Below are 21,471 nucleotides of genomic sequence, written 5' to 3' on the forward strand. Positions count from 1 at the left end.
CAACCCACATGTAATCAAACGTTCAGAAAATGTGTACCGGAAGTTGAAGGAAGGTCCGGGTGAGCGAACCGAGTGAGAAGGACAGTTGGCCCCGGACTGGCCGTCGTAAGAAAGCCTAGTGGCATCGTTGTGTATCGTAAGAAAGGTAGAAAGTGGAAAGGAGAAAGGCGTATGCTGATGATGTTTATCTCGAAGATGTCATAGTCAGTCCCCGGGCAGCACCTACAGCTGCTGAGACCGGTGTCGCTGACCGGGTGGGCGCAGCACTGCGGTTGTGGGCCATGTGCGCTCTGACCAGATGTCCGGCCGCAAGTGCAGAGCACAGACTCAATTCTCCGGCAAGCACGGCGGCTGCCACAATACGAGCCAGCTGGCGCGCGTTGTCACCGGGGTTGGTGGGGTGAGAGCCACGAACGCCTAGGAAGTCAAGCATCGCAGACTGGGCCTCGAGAATAGTGCCACCGCCGATGGTTCCGACCTCAATCGAAGGCATAGACACAGCGATCTGGAGATTACCGTTTGAGCTAAAGAATTTGTTAGCATGATCATGAGTGGTGGGGTGTCAAGTAAACTCACTTCTTCATCGTGGTAATACAGCTGCTGCTCTCAACGTTCTGTGCGGGATCCTGACCAGTGGCAAGGAAGATCGCGGTAACAATGTTCGATGCGTGCGCATTGAATCCACCCAGACTGCCTGCCATAGCACTTCCAATCAAGTTTTTGCTGGTGTTCAGTTCGACCAATGCATCCACGTCACTCTTCAATACGTTGCGAACGACATCACCGGGGATAATAGCCTCTGCCACAACAGATTTACCGCGGCCATCAATCCAGTTGAGAGCAGCTGCTTTCTTGTCGGTACAGAAGTTACCAGACACAGAAATTGTAGCCATATCGTCAAACCCGCATTCCGTGGCCATGATGTGGAGAGCTTTTTCAACACCCTTCGAGATCATGTTCATACCCATGGCGTCACCAGTAGTAGTCTTGAATCGAATGTACAAGTAGGTACCAGCAAGAGCAGTCTTCAAGTGCTGTAACCGCGCGAAGCGACTAGTCGAGTTGAACGCTGTCATCATGACACTCTTACCCTCCTCAGAGTCAAGCCAAACCTTGGCTGCAGCTGCCCGTGCAAGTGTAGGGAATCCGACACAGGGACCGCGAGTCATACCATCACCAGTCAAGACAGTAACTGCACCACCGCCGGCGTTGATAGCCTTAGCACCTCGACTAGCACTGGCCACGAGGACACCTTCAGTAGTCGCCATGGGGATGAAATAACTTTGGCCGTCGATGGTGAGAGGCCCAGCAACACCAAGAGGCAGAGGCAGGTTTCCGATAACGTTTTCGCAGCAAGCACCGTGGACAAGCCCATAGTTGTAGTCTTTGTAGGGCACCTTGGACGTCTCCAACGAACTAGTGACAGCAGATGTGGCGGGAGTCCTTGAGATCACAGCCCTGCGAATCTTGACCGCCCGGGTGAAGGCATCAACACGGCTCATAAGTTCTTCATTTTCCAGCGACTTCTCCAGAGCATATCCAGGAAGTTTGCCGCACAGGGAGAGTTCAATCAGTTCTTCATCGCTAAGGTAAGATGCCTTCTTCGCTTTCAGCATTGCTTCGCATTCTTCCATGCTCCTCTTGGGACCTGCGTTCAGATCAACTTTGGGATAGACCTTGGGCTTGACAGGTTCCTTGGGAGCGGGGGCGGGTTGCGGTTCCTTGATGCTCCACCTTGCAGCGTTGAAGAGATATCCGTTCAAAACAATGCTCAGAGTCAAAACAGCAATGATCCACTTGCTGATGATTGGGTCCTCAATGCTCTTCAAAACGCCATTGAGAACTTGCCCACCCACTGCATCCAGAAGCTGGTCAGTGTATTCAATCTCAAGGGATTGGCTCTCTCCGAGCTTAGCGTAATGCACCGAAGGATATTCAAGTTTGTACTTGATAGGTGGAACAACCGTCACAATTGTCTCCAGCTTCTGGCTCTTGGCAGAAACGTAGATCGCATCCAGACCGTTCTCAGCTACCTTGAAGGGATCAATAGGCGTAGGTGCGAAAACATTGCACAGAGGAGACAAGCTCGAATTCCGGAAAGGAATTGCCGTCATGTTCACCACATTAACGAGGACGAAACCTCCAACCATGAGGAACTTGAACCGGCGCACGTTGTTCGACTTAATTTTTCGTCCAAAGACACTGGTGTCATCAGCATCGCCATTGTCTGATCCCGTGCCAAACCAATCATTGCTCGAGGCGACCTTCTCAGCAACACTCTGAGTGATGCCATCCTCCTCAAGCGCCTTGCGAAGGGTAACGTGGCGCCTGATACGTGTGATCTCAAGTTTGATGCAAAGAATGGTCGTGTAGAAGGTAAAGAGCAAGAGGCAGTCGAAGAAGAGGATCCACGCGGCAAGGAAGCAAAATTGCCTCAGGCCACCCTGGACTCCGGAAGCAGCCCCCGCAACGAGAATAGAAATCTCGATACAGTAGTCACGAACAATTTCGAAACCTTGCTCTTTGATCGCGGACTGGATTGAGTCCTGGATAGAGTTGGGGGTGGAAGTGGCTGAACCTTGGCGCTTCTTATCAACTGAAGCATTGAGTACGGCCCTGGTGAGGATGATTGGTTTTTCGAACCCAATCGTCGTAACAAGGAATGGAAGACCCTCAGACAGGAGGAGGACGTTGATTGGAACGCCGAACTTGGTGGTAACCAGGAGGCCAAAAAGGAAAGCGAACATGCCGGAGAAAAGGACAGTGGTCGCCAGCCAGAACTTCGACCCCAGTTGTTTCATAGAGAAAAATAAAGACGCGAAGCTGAGATGCATGGCAAAGTAGCCTAGGGTCATGATGACGATATCAATGGTTTCGGCATGCTGATGATAGTTAGCAAATGGTATCCGGGACGAGGCCGATGGCATAGTACCTTGATCAAATCAACAAAGGAACTCCAGGCGTCTGAGACCCAGGAACTGACGGTTCCGTTGGGTCCGCTGATTGGGCCACGAGTAGCGCGCATGATCCATCTCTTCTGCTCTTCTTCGTCATCTTCAATCGTCGGATCCGGGAGCTCTTGGACTGCCCTTAGGAATTGAGAAATTTGGTCGAACGGGAGAGTGAAGACCAGGGACGAGTCGTGAGAAAAGGGAGAAAAGAGATTGGGAGTATGCGGGAGGCGCTGAGCGGATGCATTAGTGGGTACCGGGATGGTGTCGGCAACGGGTGCGATTGACGCTGACTTGGATACAGAATCCGGAAAGACCAAGGTCGTCAATGCAAGGTGCTGATCAGCCTGAAATACGTTAGTTTAAAGAGAGACGCGCAGTGCTTCAGACTCACCTTGTAGTCCTCTTGGTTCAATGAATCTTCCACTTGCCACTTCCAGGACGTGCCTTCGCCCAACCTTAGACTCCTATTCCCAAGAAGAAGGGAGTCGACATCCACCTGGCCGGCACCATGGTTGGAGTTTCTGAATGAATCAAATAAGCTGCCTTCGAGCAGTCCAACATAGGTCGTACTGGCGAGAAGGGCGATCACGACGATGGTGTGGATAGGATGAATGCAGGCGCGACGAGATATGGACTGCAGACAGCCGGTTACTTGACGCTTCAGCCACGAAGGTTCAGCTTCGCTTTCTCCTTCGGCTGTCCCAAACTTCCTCCGAATCAACACAGAAGCCATGATGGCTGATGGGGGAGGAGGCGGTGTATGTGTGGTACAAAAGGTACGACTGGAGTACCTAGTCAAATGTTGATGCGGATGGGTCACACCGAGCAAGAGACCCTATCCGATGTGTTCAATCCGCGCAAACCGTAATGTACAATAAGTCGAGAGTAAATTAAGTTGCTTTTCTGGAGTTGGGTGACATATGGCGAAGGAAGAGGGTGCTATATGTTTTGCGGGTCACGAACTTCGAAAGGACCTAATGATTTTTGCCGTCAGCGAATCATTTCCTCCAATGGCCTGCCACTAACAAGAGCGGAGCGAGACCATAAGAAATAGGCGGCGAAAACAACGAGAAAGGGCGAGGAAGAGTCTGGGCTCGGGCAGGAGACATACCCTAAGACGCAGCAATGTCGTGGGTGATACGTCGGTGTAGGACCGCGTAATTCAACGATTCCGATTCCGATTGTCGCGGTTGTCCCCCAAACCAATTGCCAACGGATCTCGTCCTCGAAGTGTGTGTCTGTCTGCGCTCAGGTCAGTCGAGTCGTCACAGCCACCAAGCCCCTGAGGATGCGCACACTCAACCAGAACAGAAGAGCTTGAGCCACCCGTGACCCTTGGGAAGAAATAGTTAGGTAAGCCGGCGAATTTTGCCGCCTAGAAAAACTTACTCTTTTAGGAAGGCACAGAACCGGGGGAGCCAATCAAAGGCCGCACTGAGAGCCACAGCACTATTGACCGAGTTATAAGAAGGACGGACGATCGCCAAGCAGGCAGCCCAGGTGCGTAGGAGAGGATTCCAGACGTGGGATCCAAGGATGGAGGGAGGGAGAAGAAGAAGAAGAAGAAAAAGAAGAAACAGCTCGGAAAGGGAGGGGGCTAGAGGGAATAAAAAAGCTGGCGGGATTGAAAGCTGGCTCGCCCAGGCCAAACCACACTAATCCGAACAACGGGGCCACAAAGCTGTAACCCCGGCCAGCACTGACGATCTCTTGGGTCCAACCATCCAGGACCCAGGTTATGTAGCTCACGTTATCTCTCACGTTATCATAATGACGAGCTGCGGACTTGTACGGAAAGCATACTGTTAGCCTGCGGTGACTCGAGAAGCTCGACAAAGCTTTGATATGCAGATACTCCGCTGGAAGGGAGGTCAACGGAGTAAACCTTGGAAGTCTTTCAAGGTGCAATTACTCCGCCAAAAGCAAAACGGCCTCGTTATCTACGAAGAGACCGCAAAAATAAATGAATCTCCAAAAGCAATACGTCTCCCCTTCGGCTCTGTCGGGAATTGCCTTTCTAGTGAACAACGAGTGGCCCCAATCTTTGAGTCTCGTATCTTGCATGATTCCGCAAGGCAATAGCCGAGTCATATGTCAGGATACCGGGGAGTGGCGCATGGCATTATTGTACACAGCACCGTACTGTGTAGCAGGTGACAAACTAGTGCATAGCTGAAGAACCAGAGTACAGGATACCCTGGGTAAAGTGTGGTCTTTGACGCTCTGAGGCCTTCACTTTGCTTTCTGAGACAGCTTCAAGCCCATTAAGCCCAATAGGACAGCAATCGGCCCCTCCACAACGGAGTCCGAGGAACGGTCCCAGGCGCCTTGACGGAGTGACAACCTTGGAATGTCATGTCGCGTTCCCTAGCCAAGCTAGAGTCGGGAACAATAGATGAAGGGATGCAGGGATGTACAGAGTAAGCACTTGAGTATCCCCATTCTGGGCGATCAAAGAAGTGCTGCCCTCTCTGGCTATCTGCCTATCTGCAAAATGCCCAACTGGCAACGAGGCATGGCCATGTCCCATGGATGTCTGAGGAAGTCGCTACATCAGTGGGACGCTCTACACTCGGGCGCCACTGCACGGATAATTGCTCAAAAATACCCACTTTTCCCTAAGTATCAATCTTATCAATCAATGCCTCACCTGCGAGACCGGAGCTTGGCTGTATACACTACGTACCTGGTCCTTGCGATGTCTTTTTCCCGTAGTGGAGATGGGATGATTGTGCGAGGCGGCATGGTCGCAAAAGCCGCTGTAAAATTTAGGACAGACTGTGACCTGGTATTCGCTGCCCCATGGTCTCTCAAAGGTCACACAAACCGACGCAAAGGAAAGGAAGGGAAGGCGATCTTGATCAGGTTTCCGATTGTTGTGTAGCTCAACAATATCAGGCACGTCAGGCTTGCCAGCCGAGGAGCTGTTCCGTGGGCATATCCGACGTTGGCCAATAACTATCCCGTTGGCGTCCCGGATTGAGAAAATATATTGTTTCTATTACGTATCAACAGAAGCCAAGTTCGTAAAACGGTAGAACTAGACACTCAAGGACAAACTATCAGAAAGAAATAGTGAAGGCGGTGTTGCTTCGGGCTATTCAGAACTCTTGTATGTTTTTCAAGAGGGGTAGGTTGGTAAACTGACAGGAAAGGGACCTCCATGGCGTGTGTTCGGTAGGTAGAGAAACTTTGAAAGCCGGTTGACTTGACCAGGTTTTGATCATCTATTTAACTACTCCCATCGTCAAGCCTACTCCGTGACCTCTCTTCCTAAGGCAGTGCTAAAATTAAACCACTGGATATTAAGGGCCTTCCCACATTGCTGTTGCTTGTTTCCATTCGCGCTTGCTCTGGTCCCCTGCATTGAAGCCGGCGCCTAAATCTCAAACCACCATGCAGCCAAACTATTTTATCTATCTCAAGGAAGGTGATTTCGAAGTCCACCTCGATTACTGTACAAAGTATGATCCAAGCTAATTCTTACGAAATTTCTCAAGATGCGCTTTGCCGCAAATGCAGACCGTTTAGACACTCCCGTCACTACTCTTTTCTGTAGCTTTCAGATCTGCAGCGCCTCAATGATCATCCAGGGTCCAGCCTAGAGTCACGCAAAACCTCCGCTTGATGCTATTAGGCGCCGATGCTATTTCTAGACCTGCCATGCGCCTGATAGTGTAACGGAGCGAGATGCCTCACTGTAGCAGAATCTGTGAAAACGTGCTGCTACAGCCAATCGTACCTTACCCACTCCGCCAGCTTGGGCATGTCACTTAGAGATTATGCCAGCCGCCGATCGTCAACCATGCGCCGTACGGATTTAACCTCGCATGACATTCCTCAGACAGAAACAACAACTGCTCAATCATTGGCTCCGGCCTTCCCTCATTGTAGCTGTGCCTCTGCCCTTCCCGTCTCAGGAAGCGCTCCGATTCTGGATCCATGTGTTTCAACAAGGGAGTACTCTATCAACCAAGTTTGTTTATTGAGATGTCTTAAAGGGCTGGCTTCCTTGAACAGCGGCTGCTTTATTCCCTTAGTCCCGGTCAAAGCTGGATAATCCAAGTGGATGGTCACCTGTGGATGTTCATTGTTTCATGAGAAGTCACTTGAATCTGGCTTCTTTACTGGGCACCGCACCAATAGAGCTTCTATTGATTTCTATTCGGCGGATCCACCTTTGTACCGGCTGCTCCTTTGTGACTATTGTCATTGTTCCAAACAAACCAAGAACACAAGATACTTTGAGTGGATATCGCGGCTGGTGACCACAATGGACATATAAAAGGTGTGTTTCCTAGCTAGGCCCTTTTCAGAAGGGCTATCAGACACTTACACTGACTTTTGAGACCAGTAATCTTGACCTAGCGCGCTGGACGGTGTTAGATTCCATTTTCATACTCCAAGAACCTATACGCAAACGAAAAGCTCATTTATCTTTCTATCACAACATGCATGGCATCAGCCGGAGGTTGACCCTCCTTGCCTTTCTCTTTACATTCGTCTACGCTCACTCATGGGTGGAACAGCTTATGGTTATTGCACCAAATGGAACCTTCGTCGGTTCCCTAGGCTTTCCTCGTGGAAACGTCCTTCGCTCAGATCCTTCATTCAGCGACACCTCCATGACTTACCTGATCCCAACCGATAGCGGAGGGAACATCTGCAAGGACACTCAACGGAAACAAGTTCAGACTGATGGGAGTCCACGGCTACAGGCGAGCGCAGGCGCCGCCATTGCTCTCCGCTTCCAAGAAAATGGCCATGTAACACTGCCGGCTACACAGCTAGGGAAACCCGATAACCGCGGGACAATCTACGTCTACGGAACGGCAGACCCAAAAGAAGACGAAAAGCTCCTCGACATCCACAAAGTGTGGACTGAGGATGGAACCGGCGGTGACGGACGCGGAGTCTTGCTGGCACAACGAAACTACGATGATGGTCGCTGCTACCAGGTCAACGGTGGTGAAATCTCTACAAAACGACAGAAGGAATTCCCGCACGAGGCCGACCAGTATATGGGAGGTGACCTATGGTGTCAAGCAGACATTGCATTACCCAGCAATGCCCCCTCAGGCAAGCCATATACGCTCTACTGGGTTTGGGACTGGCCCACCGCAGCCGGTATAGACCCCAGCCTCCCCAATGGCAAGCAGGAGATGTACTCGACATGCATGGACGTGGACGTTGTCGATAACTCAAACAGCCGGATGAGCAATAGTGCAAACTACGATCACGACCAGTCTCTGAACGGCGCTTCTATTCCCGAGCAATTCAACGAGATCTTCGCTTCACAATCCGGGAGTTCAGTGGGGGCAACTTCTACTCCATCAACACCGACTCCTTCGAGACCGGTGACGCCAGCACCTTCTGGGCCAGCAACGGGACGCCCAGTAGCGACGGTCACGGTGACCTCCTTTGTGACCTCCATCCAATGGGTACGCCCATCTGGCAGTGCTTAAACTCGCCTATGAAGTCAAGGGAGCCGGATGTCAAGCAACTTCCCCGATGGCGGCACTTATACATGGCTGGACCAAACCGATACCATCCCATGGACATTGCCGTATGGCTAGGCAGGCCTAGCAAAGCTTTCCGTCTGCTCCTCTCATTTCACTTGTACAAATTGGTTCTCTGGAAGACCAAATGGTTGTATGTAGCGATATCCGTCGAATATACTGTCAATTTCTTCCCAAAGTCTCAAATATAGACCTAGAATAAGGTAGTAAGTAGAAAGTTGCAAATGCTAGAAGTAGATGACATGGTCATCAGCCTCACCGCGCGTCTCACTCCCAACATCAATTCGGCGAAAACTCACCGCAATTCCCAGTCTCATTAGTAATTCTTTCTTCCGTTCAGCCTCTTCAACTCCGTCAACTATTACTTCTCTTTCCCAGACCCTAGACCGAGCTACATACTTACAGGCGAAGAAGCAACTGTAAGGATAATTGGCATTGATATGGCTGATATATTGGTATTGATATATGGACGACCCTCCCGACGCTGGCGCTGAACAGTACTCCAAATGATATAAAATATGTACAATCTCACTCACATCAGTCTCGTAACAAGCGTTGCGCAACCGCAGACCGGCTCTGCAGCTTTTAGACCAGTAAAGTATGATAATATGCTATTAAGCACAACCCCACCCTCCGAGCCATGACCGTTTCAGTCACGGCCGTTCTATCATGTATGCAGATATACGACAGTCTCGAGCTCCGACCGGGGAACTCTCGAGATAATCAAGGAAATCATACCGACCAAACCAAGAGAGTCGGTCACGACCGTGGCGTTGCTCGGTTATATGTCTCTTCTATGTTTCCACATAGGTCATGAGTGTTTCACTGGCGATTGCTCCGCCTCTGACGGTGCTGCCATACTTTCTTTCTCGTTCTCACTCTCAGGGTTCCTCAGACCCCCATTAGCCGCCGAGTAAGTGGTCGGTGTCGTTTCCTGCTGGGAATCTGTTGAGTCCGGACTGTGGTCATCGTATTCATATTCAGCCTCAGCTTCGCCATTCAGCGAAGTGAGACCGCCTTCAATGTCGCGGACTAGGCGGACAAACTCCTCTGGGACTAATCCACTCTCCCCAGTTCGTGGATCTTCCGCCACCAGCCACCCCTGGCCATGGCGGTATGAGACGAATATCACCTGGCCCTCGGTCAACGGGAGCTCATTCTCGTGCTCACGAGTAAAGTCGAAAAGTGCAACCGCTTTCCCGTGCATCTCCTCATCTGGACATCCCACCGAGAACTGAAACTCGCGAGAGTATCGATGAGTCCCACTGTAGTCTTCTTCCGACTCGAAGCCTGCTTGTCTGTCGTAACCATGCTCATCATCATATGAGCCAAGGTAGGTATATCGACTCTGGTTCGGTGGGTAAGTGACAAGGTCACCACCCGGTCCATCATCCCCGTCGTCATCATCATTCACGTAATAGGTCTCACTGCCGTCAGCGTTCATGCTGACAAACCTACCACGCTCATTGTCTCCGATTATGCTGAGATGGCGAGTATAGGTATTACCACAGGAGATCCTGCCGCTTCCTCCGTTCACATCACTCCCGGTGGATTTGTTTCTGCGATGGCGTGGCGCAGAGAACACGGGGCTGTGCAGATCTTCGTCTTCGCTATAAGGAGGCCCATCGCCAAACGACATGGCTGGAAGCGGTTGATGTCCATGACCAGTATCGCTGCCCCATGGTTGAGTTGACCATTGACCACGTGAACTGTCCCAAGACGCCGGAGGGTCAGACAACCGCCGATGTTCGCTTACAGGGCTCGAGAGCCCAGACGCAGAAGGCGGAAGCGGGCCGTAATGGAAAGGGTGGATAGTGGGATATGCGAAATCTCGCACCAGAGCATAGGGCAAGCTGGAGTGAAATATAGGAAAAACGTGAGACCCAGGTCTCGACCGGTTCTGCGAGGCTACAGAAAGATTGGAGAATGTGGATAGACGGTCCTTTCCGTAAGATGACGATCGCTGGCGACTCGTCACTCGGACAGGCGTGTCGGTTACTAGGGGAGGCAGAACCGCGAGGTTGGTAGACGAAACAGCCTGCTGTGACGGAGGGGGGGACATTTCTGTTGTCATGGTGGTCGTCATCGGATCCGCGAGAGGCACGAAAGCCAAAGTAAAAGGTAGCAAGATCCGATGATTGCGCGTCGCAGAGAGATCAAAGGGAATATCAATTCAGGCAATGTTGGTGGTGGTTGGGGTTCACCCTAGACTCGCATTGCGATCGCCAACCCACACTCTGCAATACTCCGCGATATGGCTCACGAACTGAGACACCAAGATTCCACAGCCTCTCTGCAATCAACAAGTCAAGAATTATGAAGGCTGTGGGACAAACAACGATGATCCGAGGATTTGCGATTCGGCTGGGAGGGGCACCTGGCGGTCTCCTTGCGTGTGAACGCACGATCCAGCGCCTTGTTCTTATTATGGGCAGGACGAATAAGGAGTGTCGAGACCGTAAATCAAGCAATAATGGATACGAAAGAGTAGCGAGACGCCGAAGAGATTGAACGAACCCCCAATGGGTCACTGTTGTAGCAAAGCGACGGCGAACTACCGAGACCACCGAGAACGTGGAAAAGCGACAGCGAGGCGGTTCCTGCGGGCGGGTACCTGAAGCAGTTCGAAGACCCTTTCGCTTGCGAAAGACCAATTATAACGGGAGAGGATTGCTCGCTGCAACGAGATGTTTCGGATTGGTGTCTCTTCCGCGCTTGAGAGCCAGAATTATCGAGGGCAAGTCGAGGTGCTAATTATAGCGCAGCTACGCGCCAGAGTAGATGTCAGAAATGCTGATTACCAACTCAAGTGATGCGGGACCCGGGTCACGAAGGGGTAGGAGAGGCGAGGGAAGAGAAGGGAGGGGGTCAGAGGCACAGTAAGTGGAAAACGAGGGGATGGGCGTCTAATTGCACACAGGAGCTATATCCTCGTCCAATTGCCAGCGCCAGCAGATTCGGAGAAGTGGCGAGGGGACTTGACTTACTTGGCCGGCGATGAGCGATGAAGACAGGTACTGGGCGGCAATGAACCCCTTGCCGTACGCTGTAGGTCACTTTGACCCTGTCTTCAACCTCTCTCTCAACAACGCTTAGGACGAAACGAAGCGGACGAGGCGCAGTCGGGACTGCTGTGGAGTTCGGCGTCTTCTGTCTCTCGGTGCCTTCCTGCAGCGAGTTGCGACGTTTCAACGCAGGACTTTGATATACCCAACGAGAGCACACCACGACTAAGACGATGGATAAGTATAATAAGGTTGTCACGTCAGAAAGCACAGACACATAGCAAAGGGCGTTCGATTCCGATTTCGCTACTCCATCCACTTCGAGTCGTTTAACGGTCCCTCGCACGTGATGTTTCAGATCTACTCCGTACATGCCTTGAGATTCAGGCAGAAATTGTTCCTTTCTTGTGGAGCTTATGGTTATACTTTACAAGCTAAGTTGGGAAGAAGCGCCGAGAAAGTAACGAAGGCTAGAAATATACAAGGTAATCGCTTGGCAACGAGAATTGCCGTCAATTGAAAGAAAAGAGACGCAAGTTTTATTTCCACCAACATAAGCACAGAGAATCAAAGATTTTGCATAACAGAGTAACATTGCCCAAAGAACTGCAGGATGCAAGCTGAAAGAATAAGACTGACAAAGGTTACCTAGCCCAGAAGATCATCGAGGTTGGAGCTACCTGTCTTTGCCGGTTGCTGTGATTGCTGCTGCGGAGCCGGAGAAGAAAACCCAGATGTTGGCGCACCCCAGATGCCTGCACTAGCCTTCTCCTTGGCCATGCTGGCGAGGTTGGGCCCTTTGTTGGCGGTGGACGTTGACTTCTGGATCCCAGCACTCGCACTGGCGCTAGACCAGAGTGATCCGAATGCATCACCAGAGGCCTTCGAAGCCGCTGGCCTGTTGCCTACAACGGGACTGGCGGGGCTCGTGGCAGATGAGAAAGAGGAAGTGGATGGCATGGATGGTCGGTGGCCAAAGGCAGCAGAGGGCCCTTGCTGCGTAGCAACAGACGTGAAATAGTTGGGGGTCGCCGCCTGGTAACCGGTGGGTTTGGGTTGAACTGGCTTCGAGGCTTGCGATGAGAGGGTAGGAGAAGTGAAACCGCTCGATGTTGGTGTCGGCGTCATCGAGGTGAACCCAACAATTCCGTTAATATTCGACCCTTGTGTTCCGGACACAGGTCGAGGAGCTGCGAACTGGGTGGTCGAATTGGTGCTGACAGTGGATGCGGGCGGTGGAATGCCGAATGTGTTGGATAATGCCGGGGCGGGAGCAGCTTGAGGTGCCGATTGAAAATCGTCAAAGTCGTCGTCGTCATCGGCCGGTGTAGGATCAAGCATATTCAGGCCGTTGCTGCCTACGGGCTGCTTTCCGGCGGCGACAGAGGATGTAGCAGTAGCAGGAGCAGGAGCAGGAGCGGGCTCGTCATCAAGGAAGTCGACGAGGTCTGGTTCAGGGGCCTTGGGCGCTTCGGGCTTCTTCGCCTCTCTTTGAGCGCGCGGAGGGCTAGCCGCACGCCTTCGGGCTGGAGCCGCATCTGCCTCATCGTACTCGTCATACTCCTCAAAGCGATTCCCTCGCCTGCCGGTATCCTCAAACTCAGTCGTTGCACCTCCAAAGCCACCACCATCACCGTAAACACCCCCGCTGTAGCCGCCAAAGGACAGACTGTCGCTACCAAATCCTCCGTAGCGACCACTTCCAGAGCTCCCGATGCCACCTCCGATGCCGCTGCCCATGCCCGCTCCTCCCTCAAAGCCGCGGAATTTGTTGCGATTGGCCCTGGCCTTCTTTCTCTCGGAGCGGATCAGTTCGACATCACCCAGAAGTTTGACCAATTCCTGTGCACGGTTTCGGACGTTGATACCCTGATCCTTGCCATTTGGGTCAATGTAGTGGAATTGGCGAAGCATGCGAATCAAGGACAGGTGTGATCTGGCGTCGTCGACGACACGTTCCGATCCATTCTTGACGAGGAACTCGAGCAGTTGAAGACCCTAGATTCGGCAAAAGGACACCGTCAACGGAACTCCGAAGAACAACCATTGAATGTTTTCCGCACCTTGTAAATTTGCCGCCACTCCTCTGATGTCTTGTCCGTAAACCGCTTGTAGATCATGGGCATGATTTCATTCAGTAACTGGCTGTCAATCCGAGACTCGAATCAGCAAGGACTCATAAATCCGTTGCGACACCACTTCGGGATCACTGACTAATGATGAGTTCCAGTAGCAATTTCCTGCATTAACGTCGTCGAGGCACCCCATGGTTCGTTGTTTGTAGCTTCTCGGACCTAGGAGGTATGAGTGACTGACACCATAACCGTCCAGTCAACCCCACACTCAGGGCGCGGAGTGACACCGACATCGCGGACGGAAACGGTCGGGACGACGAACCTTGGCTTCCATTTCAGTGTAATTCATAACAGCTGCATGAGAGCAATGTTAGCACATATGCTAATTTCAGTAACAAGGAGAGGTTTGGGAATCCTGCTCCTCAAGGCCGGGACCTACCATTCTGGACCTTGCGCACTCCCGCCTTGAGGTCATACAAGGTCAGGTTGCTGACTTGGTTTTTGAGGGAGTCGAAATCCATGGTGTGCGTATCAGAAGAGCAAACAATAGCGCACACGCGAAATTAAAGAGCGAAACAGTCAAGTTCTAGAAAACGATTGAAGGTCAGGGCAGATGGCGCCTGGGGAGAGAATCAAGTTCCAGCTGGCCACCCCCATCGGGCCCCAAAGACGACGTCACGTGGCGCCCCTGATTCTCGGCACGCCTATACTTCAATTTATTACTTCAATTTATTGGAGGACTCTTGCATTCATTAAAGTCATTTAGTCGATACATACACACATAAATACATGGTTTCGTTGAACTCATCACAGAGAAGGTAAAGGTGTAGGTAGTCGTCTAGCACTGACTTTATGACCAGCATGCAAAGAATGGAATCACAGGGAATCATCGCTAACAGGGACAAACAATGGAAGCAGGCAAAAAACAAGGAAAGGTTACTCGGCTCGAGTCATACGTGGGTGCTTCTGACCCGAACCATGAAGAAAAACGGGTATATCAAGGGAAAAGACATGCATGAACGAGACTCATCACACGTTGAAGGGAAAAGACCTCCCAGAATCACAACCCAAACACCCGAAACGATTATTCGTTGTAGAATTTTCTCATAATCAGATGCAAAAAAAGGTTGACGTTAACCCGCAGCTGTCCATCAAAGAAGTCAAGAAACTGCATATTGTTGAACTGAGCTTGCAGGAGGTCGTCCAAGGGGACCTGGGCGTTGGCTCCTGGGACCATCATCGGACCGCTGCTCCCATCGAGTGTGAAGACACCGACTTCGTTACTCGAGATGGTCAGGTCCACTCGGTCCCACTGTCGCTCCGTATAGCCCTTCCAGTAAACTAGAACTCCTTTATCCGCCAGGTTTCGGGCAGAATATTTATAGGACCCGAACTTGAATACTTTGCCGGATTTTTGAAGCTCGCGCTGGTGGTCCCATTGCTTGGTGAAAGGCATAAGAAACCTCTTTTTGCCCTTCTTGCTCTGTAACGTCACCATTGCCTGCTCAATGTAGTCGTTGTACGTCTTGAGCTGCTGATCCAACCAGATAGCTTGGTCGTTGAGACGAGTGAGCGTCATATGCGCGCTCTCCAGCTCTCGCTGACGTTGAATTCTCCGACGGTGCTTTGTTCGGATGTCAATAGCAATGGCATTGAGCAGATCCTGGTAGTGGTTGCTGCGATGAATCTTCCCTGCACGTTCGAGCTGCAAGATATTTTCCAGGGCTGTTCTCTTTAGCTCAGAATAGCTCATGGAGGCAATATCCACTAGGCTGTTGGCTTCGGAGTATGCACTCCGCTGCGTATTGTGAGCATTCAACTCATCGCGAACGAACGTCATCCACTTTTCTTCATCCTCTTCAGTGGGTGGCGTCACCATGATTTCTAGAAGGTTAGCGCCAGACTGCACACGGATGATGTACAGAACACATCTCTTGGTCTCCATGAACAAAGCCTTGACATCAGCTTCCGGGTCTGTCAGAATTCTGTTAGTATGTATGCCTGAGACCTTGATAAAGTTGTCTCTTACCTTCTGCCTGTGCGAGCTTTGGGTTCAGTGTCAGGTTAATCTCCGAAGAATTGACGCTCATCAGCTCGTTTTCGTTCGACTTGACATTTCCCAAGTCGCGAACCACCTCCTTCAGGATGTCATCTTGATTGGAGCAGACAACCTGAATATTGGAAGCCACAAGCTGGTGGATAGAGAAAATATCAGACATCTTGATGTATAGTGTTGGCTTGGTTTTGGCGTAAAGGTCGTTAAATTCGTCAATGTCAAAGTACGTCTCGGCATCCTGGACGGAGATCACTGTTGCATACACGTTAGTACAACGTCAATTTGTCTCTGTGTCAGATACTTACAGTCGCCCCAGATGTTTCCGAGCCGCCGGATCGAGTCCGCGATGTAGGTGTTCAGAGGCTGGAGGTACACATTCTCCGCACCGAAGAGCCTTCCTGAAGCAGCTTGGGCGATTACTTTGGCAATCTCCGACAAGTTTCGCTTCTGCTCCTGCGTCAACCCCCTGTCGACGACTCCATACTTCTCTGGCTCCATAATGGCCGGTTGGAAATAATTCTTCCACACCCAATGTCCGACGGTTTGGAGAATGAATCCTGGATCTTCGTTCGAGAAGCGAGAAAGTAGACTCTCATACATCTCCTTGGCAATATATCGGATCCCAAAAGGCATGCGGTAAAGCAGCTCTTCCAGGGCAGCGAAAAACTGGTCGGCGATATCTCTCAAATCTTGCAAGTGCTGGATGAAAGTTGCTCTCGTTTCAGGGTCCCTGATAGCCTCCTCTCTTGGAATATCGAGTCGGCGCCGACTACGCTTTCCTGTGCGGAGTTCTTCATTGTTGATGGCAGATCGGTAAATTTGCATGGGGTCGCTTTCCAGGTCCAGTTCGGCGTTCTCGACGATATTCTCCTTCACAGCGGTGCTAAGGACGTCCCGCATGAACTTTCGGTCGCGGGGGGACTTGATATATGAGGCAAAAAGCTTGTTCCAGAACGAGTTACAACGCAGATACTCCTGAAGAGAAGCGAAGCTCTCGATCTCCTCTCGAGCTGAACGAGCTAGCAACTTGATAAGGTAATACTCCTCACGCCTCTTCTGAGAGTAACCAAAGAGCCCCATCATCAAGTGTCGTATCCTTTCGTACTCTTTCTCCGGGGTGTTCACCTCACGCAAGCGCCGGAAAAGCTTGGCGAGATACTGGGATTGCGTTTGGAGCAGGAAGAAGAATACCTGATAGTACTCTAGCTTCTTCCTTGAAGTTTTGTTCAGAGCCTTGAGGTCAAAAGGGTCTTTAGAGGAAATCTCAGTGTTGGATAGAAGATTTCCCACATGGCCACCGAAATGCTTCTGGTGCTTGACAACCTCATCTAACGTGATCTTGTTCTTTACCAGAAGGGCGATCTTAATATCAAGCTGACTGATATACTGTTCGGCGAGCTCGTTCTGCCGGACCTGCTGCACCACCAACTTTCTCGCCCGTTCGGATTCTACCTCTTCGTCGAAATCAAATTCGCTGTCGTTGAGAAGGTGCACGAAGCCTTTGACGGTTCCCACGGGAGGGTTTTTGCCACTCGTGAGGCTCTTGTATGCTTGCCCCTGGATCCTACCCCTTATAAAACTTTGCGCTTTGACCACTTTCTCCATATTCTCCTGGTAGTAGCGACGTTTTTCCTCGAAATTTGCCCGTACTAGGTGGCCTCTCATGTGAGACTGAAGGTCCGCAATGATGTCTTCTTCAGCTGCCAGATCAGCCAGTGTCTGACCAGCATCGACTCGCACGAGCATCGCTCTGATCTGAGCCTGCAGTTCGCTGATCTCGTCATCGCAGTCGTCCAGCTGTTCGAGAATACCACCAACATGAATACGTAGAACAGCAGCCCTAGCGAGGGCCTGGAGATCAGTAATCGCAGCTTCCTCCTGCTGCAATAGTGCTGCGTCTTCGGCTAGTCTCCTTCTCAGGATGACACCGCGAGCCATTAATTGAAGCTCCAGAATAGACTCGCTCTCTTTAGCTAGAGCCTCCCTCTGAGCGTCTAAGAAAGATCGCACAGCCTTAGCGCGGGCTGTGCTCTGAAGGTCAATAAACGAGGATACATGCTGCGCCAGGGCTTCCCGTATAAGTTCAAGCTCCTTCCGCATAACACCACCACGGACCATAGACTGGAGGGCAACAAAGCTCTGCTCATTCTGGACGAGATATTCTTTCAGTACTGACTGGGACTTTCTGGCAGCCAGAGCGCGGATATGTGCCTGGAGAGATATCACAGGTTCCGTTTCCTCGCCGAGAGAGGCAAGTGTTTGAGCAATATTCTGTCGTATAAGCATTCCGCGGATCGCCGCCTGGATGATATCGGCAGTATCCTCCGTCTGCGATATCTCCTTCGACTGGGAACTCATGCGCTGACGAAGCAACGCACCACGAATAGCTGCTTGCAATCCTTGAACCTTGTCCTCAACAGAGTGTGTCTCTTCATACTGCTTTGAGACCTGCGATCGGTGTAAGGCTCCTCGAATAGCCGCCTGCAGAAGTTGTACTTGATCTTCTGCGCTCCTGACATCGTCATGAAGGTCATAAACAACCCTACGCTGGAGAGCACCCCTGACGGCAGCTTGGATCTGCTTGATACCTGGTTCCTGCCTACGCAATTGGCTGCGGATGAAGTCGGTCTGAACTCTGGCTTTTGAGCCGCGGATTGCGCTTTGCAACTCTAGGATGTCATGTTCGAGTGCCTTGTGGGTTTGTTTGGTATTCCTCAGGCGGTGTCGTGCGAGGAACCCGCGGCAAATTGCTTGAAGATTGACAGCAAAATTCCGCATATCCATACGGTACTGAACAACCTGCCTCGTCCAGTCTCCTCTGATTCTGGATTGAAGCACAATGAGCAGCGGCTCAAAGTCCCAAAGGTCGTTCATCAAGTTGCCTAGCTTCAGTCTTAAAATTGCGCCTCGAAGTTGAGCCTGGAATTCGGCGATCGAGCTCTCGTTCTCGTGCAGTTCGCGCTCTATCCGATCTTCCTCGGACTCGGGCTCCGGCTCGGGTTCAGGTTCAGGTTCAGCGCCGAAGTTGGCGGCCATGCCGCTGAAGCTTGGCATGCTTACACCAGCTTTGTCCAGACCTTTCTGGGTCTGTTCAAGTTCGTGGTGTTCGAATTCCAGCTGGCCAACAAGATTACCCATCCGAAAGTCGACGAGTCCCTTTTTGAAAAGAAGCCATGACAGAGCGTGGATGCAGTGTATGACTTTCGGAATATTCTTCTTCTCGTACAAATCAATAAGTTCAAACCTGAAAAGCTCGGGCAAGTCAATTTCATCGAGGAACCGGAAGAACAGGGCTATGTTGTCTGAGTGCCGGTATTGCAGCCTTGGGTGTCGGAATATTCGTAAAGACCGGTTAGGGTACATTGACTGTACAATCTCTGCTAGGGTAACACCATCGCGCAGGGCTTCTTCGAGCTGCACGATAGGCGGGATTTGTTGTTGAATGACCTCCTCAATCCACTCCTTAGCTTCTCCAATATGGCAAAGGTATTCGTACGCCTGTAAAAACTGTCGCTGTTTGTCCATCCAGTTTCCTGCTGCCCAAGCTGAAGCCATTGGTTTTTGGGCGGCTCGCGAGCCATGATTCCCGGCCACTGAACCAGACCTCTTTAGTCGCCGTCGCCCTTGCAGTCCCACTACGGAAGGAGTCTGAGAGTCTAGAGAGAATTCATCGGTCTCGCCAGACTTTGCAAATCTTGATAACGCTCGAAGATGGCCAGTGGTTGATTTCTGAAATGTCTCGAGCTCTGGGGTTGAAAAAGTGGCCGTTAACGGGGGTGGATGAGTGCCAGACACGCTGTGAGAGTGATTTGTTCTAACATTCGGCCTCGCAGGCGGGACCGCATGATGCGGTGAGTTAGGTCTGGGAGGAGTCATGACATTGGGAGAAGCTCTTTCCTTGAGGGGCTCAGCTTCCTCGTTGTGGCCGTTTCGGGCTTCGGGTGTTCGTGGGCGGTTCTCCTTCCAGTATTGAGGATTGTCGAGCGTCTGGCTTCTCGCGTGGCGAAAGGCAACATGCTTGCTTGCCGGAGGAGAGGAGTTGGGAGCTTGAGAGAGTGGGCGCAACGAGCGGCGGATATTTTCGTATGTTGCGCCTGCATTAGCCCATTCTGGAGCCCCTCCGCCCATGTTTTGCTGAATTGCTGTTGTATTTACCTCACTTTTCCCTCGCTTGTGTCCAAATCCAGTTGTCGACCCAACAGACGCGTTTGATGAGACGGTGCTGGTGCGACTGGGAGCAAAAGAGTTGGAGGAGAGCGAGTAGATGGATGAATTTGTTGACGCGGTAGAGTCATGGCGAAGAGGACTCGAAGTTTGTGTGGGAAGATCGGTTTGCGCACGGCGAAGCGGAGCTGTATGCATGGACATTACTGGGGCCGTCCCGAGGACAGGAATGCAGCAAGAAACAGATGAAAGGGATTGTTGGTTTCAATGGGCCGCATGCCTGCTTCACAAAAAGAAGCAGTTTAGCAATGAGATGTGAGGTCTCGAAATGTGTTGTTCTTGGTGGGAATGTTCAATAATGCGCATTCAAGGGATCAAGCTGCATAGCTCTCCGTCGGGTAACGGGACGGTTGGTTGATGTAGAAACGGGCTGACTGTCTCCGTCCCGCAGAGAAATCCTGATTCCAGTGCCGGAGCGGGAAGAACGAAACGGAAACAAATATAAATGAAAAAGGAAATGGTCGTAATATAATTAAGATCGGCTGATGGGTCGTGACTCGTGAGGTTCGAGAAAGAAGAAGAAATCACATCAAGTCAAGTGGAGGGAGGGGATGAGGAGATCGATCGGAGAAAGCGATTCCCAGCCTCCCACAAACAAATCTCCCGATCGGGTATGGTGGCTGGATGGATCACCAGCTTATCGCCCAGCCACAAACAGGGAACTACAGACTCCAACAGAGTATAAGCTTAATTGACTACCAATCATTCAGGGTCAATGACCTCTCGGGCTTAGACTTACAAAGACAGCTGAAGCTGTTGTATGATGGCGGGAGACTTCGTATGTCGGAGTTGTTATCGGAGAACAGGGGAAATATATGTACCAGTAAGTCCCTTGCTTGCCGATATATTTTTCCATACAGCAACCCACGGCTATACGTACTTTAAAGAAGCGGCGCCGCAGTAACTGTTAATCAACGGCGCAAGATCTCTGCTCCACTGCTAAATCGTCTTAAGTCTGTTTTAAGATATTATGTTGTGATCGATCGTATGGTCAAGGCTCGAGCACTCTGCAGGTAAGGTCCAGTCTTGGCAGTCATCCCCTCATCAACGCCCCAACTTGCATCTTCAAATGCCCCTCTTCCCAGCCTCACATCTAGCAATTGCACTTCAGCACACATACAACCAACAAAATGTCCGGAAGCGAACCATCTTTTCTATATAAACTTGTTTCATCCACAACCCCCGTGCGGGAACCCCTTCCAGACCGTCTCCCCGTCAGTGAGCTCGACGAGAGGTCTGGATTCGTGCACCTATCCACAGCACTTCAGGTCCCCAATACACTGAAGTTCTTCTTCAAAGATGAACCCCTTGTATATGTGCTAAGGATTCCCTACGACCGCGTAGCACAAGACATTCGATTCGAAGACCCCGAGGGCCGTGTATGTGGACCGCGGCCGGACGAGGGTTTATTTCCAGTAAGCTTAAGCCAATGTCGCTTCTTCCGCATCTCACGGACTAACACGAATGTAGCATCTCTATAACGGCCTCAAGCTGGGAAGGGATGAGATTGAGAGCCTAAGCATATGGACTAACGAAGGTGGTTGGGACAAACAGCTCGCTGCGGCAAAGCCGTGGCTTCGATACTGAGAGAATGCGTCTCAAGTCGTTTCCAATTGAGGTCATACATTGTGGCTGCGT

General features: G+C 51.2%; 7 protein-coding genes across 7 annotated transcripts; 2 read left to right on the forward strand and 5 right to left on the reverse strand.

The window, feature by feature from the left end:
• Positions 1 to 90: 90 nt before the first annotated feature.
• hmg1 (HMG-CoA reductase) lies at positions 91 to 3,808 on the reverse strand. Its single transcript, XM_073732676.1, has 4 exons — positions 3,346 to 3,808; positions 2,933 to 3,298; positions 577 to 2,882; positions 91 to 524 (listed from the first exon to the last, which is right to left on the reverse strand). Exons 1-4 carry the CDS (start codon positions 3,685 to 3,687, stop codon positions 185 to 187), a joined length of 3,354 nt encoding a protein of 1,117 aa, XP_073589642.1. The 5' UTR covers positions 3,688 to 3,808; the 3' UTR covers positions 91 to 184.
• Positions 3,809 to 7,041: 3,233 nt separating this feature from the next.
• On the reverse strand, positions 7,042 to 7,446 carry BDW74DRAFT_142082 (uncharacterized protein). Its single transcript, XM_073722665.1, has 2 exons — positions 7,309 to 7,446; positions 7,042 to 7,242 (listed from the first exon to the last, which is right to left on the reverse strand). Exons 1-2 carry the CDS (start codon positions 7,351 to 7,353, stop codon positions 7,060 to 7,062), a joined length of 228 nt encoding a protein of 75 aa, XP_073589643.1. The 5' UTR covers positions 7,354 to 7,446; the 3' UTR covers positions 7,042 to 7,059.
• On the forward strand, positions 7,245 to 8,551 carry BDW74DRAFT_184542 (uncharacterized protein). Its single transcript, XM_073730841.1, has one exon. It carries the CDS (start codon positions 7,406 to 7,408, stop codon positions 8,417 to 8,419), a length of 1,014 nt encoding a protein of 337 aa, XP_073589644.1. The 5' UTR covers positions 7,245 to 7,405; the 3' UTR covers positions 8,420 to 8,551.
• Positions 8,552 to 9,284: 733 nt separating this feature from the next.
• On the reverse strand, positions 9,285 to 10,547 carry BDW74DRAFT_172377 (adaptor protein NBP2; the record flags this gene model as incomplete). The annotated part of the gene is made up of 1 exon (XM_073727518.1): positions 9,285 to 10,547. One exon carries the CDS (start codon positions 10,545 to 10,547, stop codon positions 9,285 to 9,287), a length of 1,263 nt encoding a protein of 420 aa, XP_073589645.1.
• Positions 10,548 to 11,988: 1,441 nt separating this feature from the next.
• BDW74DRAFT_3955 (uncharacterized protein) lies at positions 11,989 to 14,167 on the reverse strand. Its single transcript, XM_073732683.1, has 5 exons — positions 13,993 to 14,167; positions 13,876 to 13,907; positions 13,693 to 13,772; positions 13,542 to 13,623; positions 11,989 to 13,476 (listed from the first exon to the last, which is right to left on the reverse strand). Exons 1-5 carry the CDS (start codon positions 14,072 to 14,074, stop codon positions 12,127 to 12,129), a joined length of 1,626 nt encoding a protein of 541 aa, XP_073589646.1. The 5' UTR covers positions 14,075 to 14,167; the 3' UTR covers positions 11,989 to 12,126.
• A 114-nt stretch (positions 14,168 to 14,281) lies between these two features.
• Positions 14,282 to 20,342, reverse strand: BDW74DRAFT_142088 (putative Ras GTPase activating protein). The gene is made up of 3 exons (XM_073722666.1): positions 15,915 to 20,342; positions 15,583 to 15,861; positions 14,282 to 15,527 (listed from the first exon to the last, which is right to left on the reverse strand). Exons 1-3 carry the CDS (start codon positions 19,975 to 19,977, stop codon positions 14,638 to 14,640), a joined length of 5,232 nt encoding a protein of 1,743 aa, XP_073589647.1. The 5' UTR covers positions 19,978 to 20,342; the 3' UTR covers positions 14,282 to 14,637.
• Positions 20,343 to 20,963: 621 nt separating this feature from the next.
• Positions 20,964 to 21,420, forward strand: BDW74DRAFT_172380 (DUF952 domain-containing protein; the record flags this gene model as incomplete). The annotated part of the gene is made up of 2 exons (XM_073727519.1): positions 20,964 to 21,248; positions 21,304 to 21,420. 2 exons carry the CDS (start codon positions 20,964 to 20,966, stop codon positions 21,418 to 21,420), a joined length of 402 nt encoding a protein of 133 aa, XP_073589648.1.
• Between the last annotated feature and the right edge of the window lie 51 nt (positions 21,421 to 21,471).

This window comes from Aspergillus multicolor (assembly GCF_047715735.1).
Source record: "Aspergillus multicolor strain CBS 133.54 unplaced genomic scaffold BDW74scaffold_1, whole genome shotgun sequence".
Taxonomy (NCBI): Eukaryota; Fungi; Ascomycota; class Eurotiomycetes; order Eurotiales; family Aspergillaceae; genus Aspergillus; species Aspergillus multicolor.

What these genes read in the sequence shown, in the direction of transcription:
- hmg1 (XM_073732676.1), bottom strand. Translation starts at nt 3,687, where the DNA reads ATGGCTTCTGTGTTGATTCGGAGGAAGTTTGGGACAGCCGAAGGAGAA. An exon ending in TGAACCAAGAGGACTACAAG is followed by an intron (nt 3,299 to 3,345) that starts GTGAGTCTGAAG and finishes AACGTATTTCAG; the next exon opens with GCTGATCAGCACCTTGCATT. An exon ending in CCTTTGTTGATTTGATCAAG is followed by an intron (nt 2,883 to 2,932) that starts GTACTATGCCAT and finishes AACTATCATCAG; the next exon opens with CATGCCGAAACCATTGATAT.
- BDW74DRAFT_142082 (XM_073722665.1), bottom strand. Translation starts at nt 7,353, where the DNA reads ATGAAAATGGAATCTAACACCGTCCAGCGCGCTAGGTCAAGATTA. An exon ending in AGCGCGCTAGGTCAAGATTA is followed by an intron (nt 7,243 to 7,308) that starts CTGGTCTCAAAA and finishes TAGGAAACACAC; the next exon opens with CTTTTATATGTCCATTGTGG.
- BDW74DRAFT_184542 (XM_073730841.1), top strand. Translation starts at nt 7,406, where the DNA reads ATGCATGGCATCAGCCGGAGGTTGACCCTCCTTGCCTTTCTCTTTACA.
- BDW74DRAFT_3955 (XM_073732683.1), bottom strand. Translation starts at nt 14,074, where the DNA reads ATGGATTTCGACTCCCTCAAAAACCAAGTCAGCAACCTGACCTTGTAT. An exon ending in AGTGCGCAAGGTCCAGAATG is followed by an intron (nt 13,908 to 13,992) that starts GTAGGTCCCGGC and finishes GCTCTCATGCAG; the next exon opens with CTGTTATGAATTACACTGAA. An exon ending in ACACTGAAATGGAAGCCAAG is followed by an intron (nt 13,773 to 13,875) that starts GTTCGTCGTCCC and finishes CATACCTCCTAG; the next exon opens with GTCCGAGAAGCTACAAACAA.
- BDW74DRAFT_142088 (XM_073722666.1), bottom strand. Translation starts at nt 19,977, where the DNA reads ATGTCCATGCATACAGCTCCGCTTCGCCGTGCGCAAACCGATCTTCCC. An exon ending in CGGAAACATCTGGGGCGACT is followed by an intron (nt 15,862 to 15,914) that starts GTAAGTATCTGA and finishes TGTATGCAACAG; the next exon opens with TGATCTCCGTCCAGGATGCC. An exon ending in AAAGCTCGCACAGGCAGAAG is followed by an intron (nt 15,528 to 15,582) that starts GTAAGAGACAAC and finishes GAATTCTGACAG; the next exon opens with ACCCGGAAGCTGATGTCAAG.